A 12333-nucleotide genomic window follows, 5' to 3' on the forward strand; every position below is an offset into this window, starting at 1 on the left:
AGTTTTAAGCACAAGCTTGTTTTCCTTCACAAAAATGAATGATGTCTAAAAAAGCTTAACATTGGCTGGGTCATTCCCCAAACAAACACACACCTGTGTCTCCACCCAAAGCATTATTTTAACTAGTTGATGGACTTGGGGCATGCATGATATTAACTACTTATCTGGCTTAAAATTCTTCTTTCTTTTCCCAAGGCTAGCCAGTACTAAAGCCACCATCAAGGCTGCATGTGTGGATAACTTCGACACCCCCAGGGCTGTTGCTGCAATTATGGACCTCGTTCACCATGGCAACAGACAGCTTAAGGCCGTCACTAAGGTAACCCATTAGGATACAAAGATCAAAAACCGACAGTTGTCTACAGTTCAGTAATGACAGATGGGTTATTTTCGTATGAGAAACCAGCAGAAGAAAAACAGCAAATGAATTTTCCCCCCATGGTGGGCATTTATCCAACCTGAATATCTAGGGCGTAAAAACCTCTGTGTTTGTGTGTGCCTGCAGAGTGCTTCAAGTCTGTTTTACTGCTGCTTCTCTTAGGCAGCTTGTGAAAGGGGACTTCCATGCTAGCCGCCTTCTCCACTACTGATGCAATCTGCATGCTCAAGAATCCAGATGATGATCCTCCCAAATAATTACATTCACGTGTTTCTCTGTTGTCTCCCCAGGTTTCTTTCAAGTGCTAGTTTATTGTGTGTTGATTGGTTTGCATAAGTATCCAGTACAATTGCAGTGGCAGAACTTTCTGGCGAACTGACTAGCACTCTTGTCTGTCTTGGTTTGTAAGTGTGCTTTTGACATGGTTGGTGATGGTATTGAATCCTTCTCCTCTCTGTTGCCTGCCTGCTTGCTCTGTGCCCCTTTCCATCAGTGCCCTTTTCCTCTTGGCTAACACTGTGGTGAAAACACAAGGCTTTTCCTGCCTGTCCACTCACACTTCTCGTTTTTGAATGAGGCTATTCCTGCCTGCCTGTGCCCTTTCCCACTGCTGCTGTGTTGCTTTTGTCCCTACCATGATGGCAAGGCGTGCAGCCAAAGTGGAGGAAATGGTGAGGGCAGCTCTTACCTGCTGCTGGCTGAAGAGTGGAGGCAGTGGCAGCAGCCTGACAACTCTGGAGTCCAGACAGAGCAGGGTGCTCCTGAACTTGGCAGATGAGACCCCAGACAGAGGACAGTTTGCTCTTCCTGGTACATGTGGTAGGCTTGGCTCACAAAAGGCCCCGAGAAGTAAGCCAGAAGGAGCCTGAGTGAACTTGTTGGGGATGTGGCTCTTCTGCAGCAACAAGTTCATCCTTGCTTGCTTCCAGGGGGCATCGGCAAAAGTGGTGATGGTTGTGGTTGTTGGTTGATGTGTAGGGACTAAATAATGCACAGTGGCTGTTGAACGAGCAGAAGAACAAACATGCAGAATAGCTAGGAAACTCGGAGCATTCAAAAACATCTTCTAGCATGTCTCCAGAAGTGGAGAAGTGGAATACAAATACAGCATAGCCAGAGCACAAGGAACTTTGTCAAAAGGCATACAGATCTTCCAGACAACCTTTGATCTTGTGCCATAACTAGATTTTCAGTTAGTTTCGGAGTGATGGCTTAAGGTCCCATTGAGCCTTGAATCTGTGAGTAGACAGATTTAACCCTGCCTAGGGTTTTCATCCCAGTACATCAAAGGAGGGTTTTTGAAAATGCTGTATATAATGCATGGAAGAATGACAATTGGATTATTTGTTATGCTTCCCACTCAGTTTTAAATCTAGCTTCACTGTCATAGTGGCTAGAGATATTCATTATTTAATGACAGTATTTAGCATTTGTATAGTGCTTCCATGTATTCAAAGTGATTAACATGTGTTACATTAACAACTCTTTTTAAGGTAAGTATGCATATTGCTCCATGTTATAATTGGGAAGCTGAGGTAAAGAGGGAACGGCTTGCTGAAGGCCACCTAGTCAATAGATGGCAGCGGGGAGATTCCAGTTAGAAAGTTGCAGCCCTACTATACGACACTGGCGGTCTAATTTAAATTTAATATTGCATCAAATGAAAGCTGAGATCTACAGATTCTTTGCCTGGAAGGATCAAATTTGGGTATTCCACTATTAGTTTTAACCCTGCTGTGTCTCTGACATGAGAGAAAGGACTTCTCCAACCATACAGCATGTCCTTTTCATTGCGAGGCTCAGTCCTAAAGGGAGTAAATGCCCAACCACTGAGTGTTGAGCACTAAATTTCTAGGTCTAAGTGTACCATTTTAAATATGGTAAATGTTTATACCTAAAGTATTTAAAGTTCATTTAGAGAGAGAGAGAGAGAGAGAGAGAGTGTGTGTGTGTGTGTGTGTGTGTGTGTGTGTGTGTGTGTGTGTGTGTGTGAGAGAGAGAGAGAGAGAGAGAGAGAGAGGGCGCCAAATTGAACTATTATAGTGTATATTCTAGCTTGGCAAAGATCTGTTTGTATATAGTCTGTCATCTCTGACATTATATTTCTTATGTTTTGCTTCCTATTTTATTAATTTCCCAGGACTGTGATCTTCACTGAAAGGTCTCTTCTTCCCCTGACCCTGAAAATTCATTTCACCTAGGGTCCATTTTATAAGACAAGACTGTGCTTTATAACTTTCTATATACCTTGAACTTTCTTTCTTTCTTCCTTTCTTTCTTTCTTCCTTTCTTTCTTTCTTCCTTTCTTTCTTTCTTCCTTTCTTTCTTTCTTTCTTTCTTTCTTTCTTTCTTTCTTTCTTTCTTTCTTTCTTTCTTTGTCAGTCATATGGGAATCTTTTGCTGAGATCACCCACACATTCCATACCAAGAGAAGTTGAATTCTTTAATCGATATAAATGTTGCAAATTAAACAATTTCACATTTAGTAGCTTATTTCATATGTTGTGCTTTCACTCACCATGTGGAAGGGCAAGGAAGGCCTTGAATCCCTGCCTCCTTTGCCAGTGGATATGTTTGTCTCCTTTTTAGCTTCCAGGTTTTTCACTAGTCATGGCTAACACACTTCTGAACTTTCTCTTTGCAGCCATAGAGCTATTCATGTGTGACATTGCACACACATGCAGGTGCTCTGTACGGATGTACACATTCTTGTGTACTTGATAGTAATGTGCATTGTTGAAATTAATATAAGGACTGGATCCATCCTCTATCAAATGTAAAGAACAGATTGTATGTACTGCTGCACATAGGTTGAGTGTACTGTGTCCTGATAGCTAGAAATATGTGTTTACATTTTTAAAAAGAAAGCTGGGTTTGGTGGTGCTAGACATTCTACCCAATAGCAAATGGTTCAGTTCTACAGAATTACAGAATCTGTAATAGTATACACTTAACCTTGTATATAATATATATATGCACAGTCTGAGTTTGTGTGACTTTTCTTAGCTGAAGAGAACTAAAACTAAACGTTGAGCATTTTGGTTAAGACTGTGAAGACGCAAGTCAGAGACAAAAAGATATATAGGCTTTTGGTTTTGAGCTGAACAGTGCACATCTTCAATTTCCCCCCGTTACAGTAATGAGAGGAGCTTTAAAAACAAAACATATATTTGAAGAGAACTGATTTCAGCACCAAATTTTGCCCATATCACCAATGCACATAATAAGTGCAGCTCATATAAATGTATGACGTATATTTTTTAAATGTTTTTAAAATGTTCTGGTAATACTGCTTAATGATCATTTATGGTGATTCTTCACTGTAAAAAGGGTGGTGGTTTAGGAAAGACTTCAGATAATGAAATCGCTGCAGAACTGCCTTTTCTGAACAGAGAACTGTTCATTTTCATCTTCTGTTCATATGCAGACAGACATTGGCCACTGTAGGGAACTGTTATGTTAAATCAGCTCTCTTGTGTTTTGAAACCAGGAAACTGGATCTCCTAGAAGTGCTGTTGTGTTTGGGGCCATTGTCTCCTATATAGAGGAATTTCTTGGCACAACTGGGATCACTCTTGGTGAAAAACAGGTAGGAAAATACCATGAAATGATATAACACAGAGTCACAAAACCAGACTTCTAACTACTTATTCATCCAATCCCTTGTGTTGTACAAAAATTGTCTCCTGGTGAGTTCCCTTTGTTGCAAAGATATTGCCTTGTATATAAACATATGAAATGGCCATTGGTCTATCTCGTTGAATACTGCCTTTTGTTACTGGTAGTGGCTCTTCAGAGTCTTGAACAGAGGTCCAAGATGGGTTTTTTGCAGAGATGCTGGGGATTGATCCTGGGACCTTCTATAGCCTCCCGCTGGTGCCCATGGCATTGTCGTCTATTTACATAACTGTATGCATGACTGTACCACAACTAATGCTAGAAGGAAGCTAGCAGGAAAAGGAGGAAGGGATGGATGGATAACCTGAAAGAATGGCTAGAAATGGACACAGAAGATATCATCCATGAGTCTAGGGCTTTTTCTGGCTGCCAACCTCCCAATCGGAGAAGGCACATGAAGAGAGAAGAGATGCATGACTCTCTCATTCTGTTTTCTAGCCTTAGAAACCTTTTGAGAGCTTTCCATTGTGTGTATTACTATATACAGGAAATTGCACATGGATGAATTGCATGCAAGTTTCATACTATTTCATGACAAAGTGCTTTCTTTGTAGAAATATTGGTGTATTTGAAGTGGACCATGGTTTCAATTGGGGACACACTTTGGAATGCCCTCTGTTGATGAATGTGTGCTGTTTATCTGGCGTCCAGTCTGTGTGATGTGTTATGTATAGGGCTTGATTTTGATTTGATTTATAGGTTGCTTCAGAACCCAACCATTCAGCCATGCTTCCCAGTGTAATCGATGAACTAGTGAGCTTCCGAATCAAAGTGCGTGATTTTGCTCTTGCTGTGGCTGAGACTACAAGAGGCATGCCTGCTGCAGGTGCTGTTCTGTCAGAAGAAGCAAAACGGCAACAGAAGGAGGAAAGAAGGCAGCTACTGCAAGATAGAGCTCCCCTTCTGCAAGCCTGTGACCGCCTGCGTCAGGACCTAGCTGTATATGGGATCAACATAAAGGTTTGCCTCCTCCCTGCCACAGCCCAGATCCTGCTTGCTGGAAATCTTTAAGCATATCACCTCTTTGGCTAGCCTTAGGAGTAGGATTTCATGTTGAACTTTCCTTCACCCTGAGAATAGGCAGCTTTCACTTCTGTTCCCTGAGCAGTTGTGACATAATAAATGTCACAATAGCTTACAGCCTGAATTGCCATGATTGCTCTGAGCAGGCCAGTCCTCAATACTAAGCTGTCCACAGGTAGCTGCTTCTGCAGTTGTTCTGCATAAAAATTGAGCTGTTGAACATTGGCCTCTAATGTTCTGAAGTTCTGTCAGGAGATAAAAATATTCAAGTGCTCCTGTTGGTGCATTAAATAAAGGTAAAGGAAATTCTGTATCTCTGACGTGGTCTCTTGTCTTTTACACCAGTGGGCTATGCGCCTGCGCAGAGACCTCGTCAGAACCTAACAAGCTCAATTCTCCTCATTTAGGCAGGAACCCCGCCCGCAGCTGCTATATACGGCTGCACCATTCCACGTTCCTTTAGTCTTCGTCATCGATGACTCAGACGTCGTGGAATCTTCGGCTCGGCAACACGTTGGACGGTTTCTCGAATCCTCTTGTTTTTTCTCCCGTTTCCCCCTGTTAGGAAACATGGGAAGCTGCCGTATACTGAGTCAGACCATTGGTCTATCTAGCTCAGTATTGTCTTCACAGACTGGCAGTGGCTTCTCCAAGGTTACAGGCAGGAATCTCTCTCAGCCCTATCTTGGAGAAGCAAGGGAGGGAACTTGGAGCTTAGATGCTCTTCCCAGAGCAGCTCCATCCCCTGAGGGGAATATCTTACAGTGCTCACACATCAAGTCTCCCATTCAGATGCATCCAGGGCAGACCCTGCTTAGCTATGGGAACAAGTCATGCCTGCTACCACAAGACCAGCTCTCCTCTCTGTTTCACGCCTGGTTTTTTAAATTTTACGTGCAGTGGTGACTTTTTCTTGGTGTTTTTATTTTTACGGTCCTCCCCCCCCCCACCCATCTTCATTGGCGCCAATCCTGGCCGGAATGGGGCTTTGTGGCCGGCTGGCCAAAAGTTTTCTATGCCAGGCACAAAGAACTTTAAGAAATGTGTTCTCTGTGGATCTAAGATCCCTTCCCCCGATACTCATACCAAGTGTTTTCTCTGCCTGGGGGAATCCCACATTGTCGAGACCTGTATTCATTGCCAGAGGTTTACGAAGCAGGCTTGAAAGAATAGGGCTTCTCGCTTGTGCGCTGCCCTGTGGGACTTGGCTCTCTGTTCTTCTGAGGCCTTGTCATTGAAGCAATAGTTTAAAATGGCTTCTTTGATGCACTCAGAGCATTTGGACTCCGCTCTTCTGGTGCCAGAACCCTGACTTTGGTACCAGTATCGTCGGCACCTGCCTCGGACCTATCTGTGGTTTCGGCCCTTTCTGTGCCACTGGAGGACTTGCCTCAGTGCACTTTACCTTCGGTACTAGACCCCACTTCGGTACTGCTGAAGAAGAAGAAGAAGCCGACACTAGTTCCGCATCTGCCGGCAGGGCAACACCTTCCATCTATTCCCAAGAAGAAGAAGCCCCCGCCAGTCTCTTCTTGGGATGCTCCGCTTGTTAAGAAGCCGAAATTGGCGTCTTTGGGGCATGGTTCAGCGGTTGTTGACCAGGTGTCAGAAGGTCGGCCAGCCACGGTACTGGTTCCTCTGATACCAAGTTCTACTGGCCCTCGCCTTCCTACTAGTTCTCTGGTGGCTTCGATGTCTCCAGGTCAGATGCCTGCCCGTACCTTTGCGGGGTAGGAACTCTAGGTAGTGGCGGATGAACAGGACTATGCTACGTTGGATTATGAACCCTATTCACCAGACAAGCCCACTGCAAATTTGATGTGGCTGCCTAGACGTTGTTCGTCTTCCATGCACCACATGGAACAGCCCCTGCTTGGGGATTGGAGGAGCGCTCCTCTGAATACATATATGGGAGAGATTTGGATCAACGTGGACCTCCTTACACTGATCGATACCGTGTCTCTGCATGAGGTTCCACGTATGTAGATGACGAGCCCTCCTCCTACCGAGATTGGCGTTGGGATGCTGTCGTTAATAGACAGTATCCCTCTGATTATTGTTCGGATTGTTCTGACTATGGAAAGCCCTGGTACAGATCTTGGTACTGAGAGGGATCTGCTTATGGGACTAATCGTGATTGGCGTAAGGCCCCTTCACATTTGGAAGGGAGGCCTTGGTCTCACTCTCCGTGACGAGACCTTCATGACTGTGCTAGTGGGCATGCTTTCGGAGGTTCCATTTCGGACTCCAGTGCCGCAACCTTCTTTGGTACCGTTTGCGGCGGCAGATGGGTCAGTATCGAACCCATTGAGTAACCATACAGAGTGTCCAGCTGTTCATCTGGATTTGGCCATGGATCCAGTTGCACCTCCTGAGGCGGAAAGCAAAAGTGAACCTGGCTCTCCAGATTCTAGTTTCCCTGGGGTCGTCCGCTTTGGACAATCAATCAGACTCTAAACCTGTGTCTCTATCAGAAGATCTGAAGCAATAATCAGCCTATGTGGCCCGCATGGCCTCAGCTCTCAGTGTGAGCCTTGATACGCAACAAAAAGGGGAATTGGACCCTTTATTCGGTCTCATTGATGTTGAGGCTAAGGTACCGGCCTCTCTACCACTTAACGCCACCTTATTTGGAATCATGCATGGACATTAGAAGAAGCCAGCAACTCTTTCACAACCCAACAGGTGTTTGGAGAACTTCTATAGGGTGCAGATACAGGAGGATACTACCTTCTTGAAGAATCATCCTACGCCTAATTCCATTGTGGTGGAGGAATCCCTGCAAAAGTCTAAAGGTCACAATCACTCTGTGCTGGGTGATAAGGAGGGCTAGAAGTTGGACTCCTTTGGGAGGAGACTCTACTCTGTGTCAGCTCTGCATTTGCAGGTTGCCAACTACCAGGCCTATAATGCCAAGTATAACCATTTTTTTGTGGGGAAAGGTGGCTCCCTTTTTGGATCTCCTGTTCCAAGATAAGTGAGATCCAGTGAAGGCTTTTCTGCATGAGGCTGTGCAGGGGCAAAGCAAGAACTTTACTCGGCGAGATACTCTGGAGTGTTCAGCAAAGGTGATGGCCACGTCTGTGGCTCTCAGGAGGCATGCCTGGCTGCGTTCCTCTGGGCCGACCTACGAGGCCCACGCTAGGATTGAGGATCTTCCCTTCAAAAGTTCGAGCCTCTTGGCGGAACAGACTGATGACACCTTACAGAAGGTTCAGAAGCTGAGGAGTATGGCGAAATCTATGTTCTACTCTTCCTCTGCTCCTAAGCTGCAGAGGCAGCCCAAGTAGTCTCCTTACCAGCAGGCTACAGCCCCTTCGCAGCAAAAATCCTCATCGGAGCGTACCTTTCGAGTTAACAAGTTCCATCCTCGATACAAGTCTGGGTTCCAGCCCAATAAGCCTGCCTTTCAGAAGCAGCGTCCGAATACCTTTCAGAAAAAGCAATGACTATTGGGCCTTTAGGACCCGCCTAGCTTCCTTTGTGGCGAATTGGGACAGTGTGACTGTGGATTAGTGGGTCCTCACAGTCATACGCATGGGTTATGCCCTCGGGTTTCACCAGACACTACCTTTTGTCCGGGGTCGTGACTACACCGTCGACCCCAGCATTGGATCAGGAGGTCTCTACTCACCTCTTGAAGGATGCGATCAAAAGGGTCACCAAAGTGATGAGCCCTGGTTTCTATTCCCATTACTTTGTTGTTCCAAAACCAGACGGCGGTCAGCACCCTATATTGGACTTCAGAGGCCTAAACAAACAGCTTGTTTACAAGCATTTCCTAATGTTGTCAGTACTGACTATTTTGGCCCTGTTGGAAAAGGACTTGCGGATGGTCTCCTTAGATCTGAAAGAAGCGTACTATCATATCTCCATATGCCCTCATCAACGCCATTTCCTGCATTTCCAGATAGGGTGAATCACCTATCAGTTTAAGGCTTACTGTATGGCCTTTCGGCCCTGAGGGTCTTTACAAAGTGTCTGGCCCCTGTGGTGGCATTTCTACAAGAGCAAGGGATACAAATCCTGCCATAGCTGGACGATTGGCTCATCCTAGTGGGTTCAAAGCGGGCTGCTTTGAGCTCTCTCAGTGCAGTCATAGATACTCTGCAGAGCCTGGCTTTGCAAATCAGCTTTGAGAAGCCCCACTTGGATCCTGTCCTCAGGATACAATTTATAGGGCTGATCTTCAACACCAGCTTGGAGAAAGTCTTCCTCCCATAGGCCCGCATAGATACACTTGTACGGCTGGCCGCCGGGCCATGGACCATGCACTCTGTGCAGTGCCTGTTAGGCCATATGACTGCCATCACATACATGCTTCCACATGCATTCTTTCAGATGTGCATCATTCAGAGGTGGTTCCTGGACGTGTTCAACCCCCTTTGGGACTCCGCTCAGTTGGAGCGCATGCCTCCCCAGCTGGTGTGGGAAGCTGCAGCTTGGTGGGTTGAGCCTCATCGTTTGGACCTTGGCTCTCTCTTCCAGGTCTCCCCCCCACACACTGGAGGATTACAACCGACACGTCAGAGCTAGGATGGGGCGCTCATTTGGGCGGTTATTGCCTGAGCAGCCATTGGATGTTGACAGAGAGGGGGTGACACATCAATTACTTGTTAGCCATATTCCATGCCCTAAGGGGCTTCTTACTAGTAATTACAGCTTGTTTGGTGACAATTCAAACCAACAATACGACAGCGAAAGCCTATTTAAATCGACAGGGAGGCACAGCCTCAAGGAGCCTCCTATTACTTTCAATCGACCTGTGGCATTGGTGTGTAGCACATGCGGTGACGCCTCATGCGGTCTACATCCAAGGGAACCTGAATGTCCAGGCAGACACGCTGAGCAGACTAAAAATGGTTTCCCACGATTGGACCTTGGACCAGGGTGTACTCCGGGACATATTCACAATGTGGGGTGCTCCAGTTCTGGATGTCTTTGCATCTCAGGACAATGCTCAGTGTGTCCTCTATTGTTCCAGGGGAGGGCTCTCTGGGCAGTGCTTTCGTCCTGTCCTGGAAAGGCCCCTTCCTTTAGTTTCTGCCATTCCCCTTCATACCAAAGGTTCTTCACAAACTGAGGGAGAAACCGCTCCAGGACCATCCTGATAGCCCCTTGGTGGAATGATGCTAGGTTTGGCAGGACTGTCCTACAGTCTATTTTCAGTTGAAAATAGTACTTTGTTTCTTTGAAATAAATACTTGTTGCAGAGTGCATCCTTGTTTCTGTTTGTTCCCTCCACCTTGGGTGCTAGCTTGTTATGCGCCCATTGGTGTAAAAGACGGAGACCATGTCGGAGAACTACAGGTTGCTTACCTGTAACTTTGGTTCTTCTAGTCGTCATCTGTCCTTTTACACGCCCTCCCATCCTCGCCGCTGGGTCTACTGAAGGTGGACCCCGTGACTGAAGGGATGTGGAGTGGCGCAGCCGCATATAGCAGCTGGAGGGTGGGGTTCCCACCCAAAGCAGGAGAATTGAGCTTGTTAGGTTCTGACGAGGTCTCTGCGCAGGTGCATAGCCCATTGGTGTAAAAGGACAAATAGCTACTAGAAGAACCAAAGTTATAGATAAGTAATCTGTAGTTTTAGAAGAAAGGGCTTCTCAAGGTTGACTTGCCACACAGGTATTGTCTACCCGCCTGACCATGGAGGCTAGGTTTCAGGAGAAGAAATCAATGTGCACAGATGCTCTACACTCACACATCTCGCTTTCGTGGGATCCGGAATACTCAGCCATGTAAATAAGCATTAGAACTGGCTTTCTGTAAGGCAGCAGTAAACAACCAAGGGCACAATCCAGCAAATGCTGATTGTGGCTAAGTCCCCTTGAAAGCAATGGCTAGGGACCTGCAGCTCAACCTTATGCGTGTTTACTCAAAGGGAAGTCCCGCTGAGGTGAAGATGGACAAGGTCTTCCCTGGCTATGAAGATGGGCATTGCACCCCACCAAACTGGATAGTGGTTCCACTCCTGTCTTGTTACTGTCTCAACCACTGCACACTGCAGCTTGGTGCCTGAGAGATGAGAGAAGTCTCTGCTGCTTTTTCTCTTCTTTTGGAGTAAGCTAAAAGCATCACCAGCCTTCCCAGCTGCACATTCTGCTGTATGTGTGTGGTGTGGTAAGAGCCGATGATCCTTTCAGGTTGCACAGGACTCTTGGTTTTATCTATCTATCTATCTATCATTAATTAATTTAAATCTAAAAGAAGGGAGACAAAGCAGTTGAGCCACCTCCTGTCTCGAGCACTTGGCTGTGGAGTGTTCTGTGGGGGTCACTTGCCTGAGGTGGATTCAGCTGGGGAAAGGGGCGAGACTGCCAGCTAATCCAACAATCAGTTGACTGATATCAACCAGCAAAGTCCAAAGCCCTGGTGCATAGTGTGGCTGCAAAAATACTCTGCAAAAATACCCTGGTGGTGCAGTGGTAAAACTGCCGCCCTGTAACCAGAAGGTTACAAGTTCGATCCTGACCAGGGGCTCAAGGTTGACTCAGCCTTCCATCCTTCTGAGGTTGGTAAAATGAGTACCCAGAATGTTGGGGGCAATATGCTAAATCATTGTAAACCGCTTAGAGAGCTTCCAGCTATAGAGCGGTATATACTGTAAATGTAAGTGCTATTGCTATTGCTGTTTTCAATCTCTGGTTACTATCCCGTTTATTTCAGATGGATGTATTTCTAAGCATATATGGGTAAAATTGTAGGTTTAGTTGTCCCTGACTTTTGCTGGCTTGTACCCCTTTTTTGTAGAGAATTACAGTGTTTATTCTAATTCCTAACATTTTTCAAACTTGTGGATTTGTTTAGATCAATCCAAAGTTAAATAGTTGGAAATATTATTTATATTTACACACACACACACACACACACACACACACACACTCACTCTCTCTCACAACATTTGCAGGTACCACTTAGGTTTGAATCGTAGGACTGTCACTGAAAGTGTCTGGATTAGATTTGATCTGAATTGAGGACATTGGTTTGTCTGTACTGGAGGGTGTGGTGCCCGTATTTTATTGATTCAATAGCACGGTGTATTGTTGGATTAAATTAATGTATTGGGGATCCTTAGCTGCCAGTCATGTGATGGATTCTTTCTTTGTATTTTAGTTTCAAATAGCAACGTGGTTTTAAAACTCTTTCTTCCCAACATCATGACATTGCTTCCTTCCCTAGAGTAGGGATGTGCACGAACCTCAGTTGATGCAGCAGTTTGAATACAAACTGGTTCATGGTTCAGCAAACCAG

General features: G+C 45.6%; 1 protein-coding gene across 5 annotated transcripts in view; it reads left to right on the forward strand.

The window, feature by feature from the left end:
• Nucleotides 1-12333, forward strand: part of CARS2 (cysteinyl-tRNA synthetase 2, mitochondrial) — a 64707-nt gene that overhangs the window by 46954 nt on the left and 5420 nt on the right. For all 5 annotated transcript variants that reach the window (XR_008320269.1, XM_053312615.1, XM_053312616.1 and 2 more), the window contains 3 exons: nt 196-319; nt 3870-3968; nt 4757-5017. Coding sequence is in view for 4 of the 5 variants with exons in the window: in XM_053312615.1 (XP_053168590.1) it covers nt 196-319; nt 3870-3968; nt 4757-5017 (484 nt within the window). In the remaining variant the exon portion in view is untranslated. The remainder of the gene's footprint in view (nt 1-195; nt 320-3869; nt 3969-4756; nt 5018-12333) is intronic.

The sequence above is a fragment of the Hemicordylus capensis genome, chromosome 3, assembly GCF_027244095.1.
Source record: "Hemicordylus capensis ecotype Gifberg chromosome 3, rHemCap1.1.pri, whole genome shotgun sequence".
In the NCBI taxonomy this organism is placed as follows: domain Eukaryota; kingdom Metazoa; phylum Chordata; class Lepidosauria; order Squamata; family Cordylidae; genus Hemicordylus; species Hemicordylus capensis.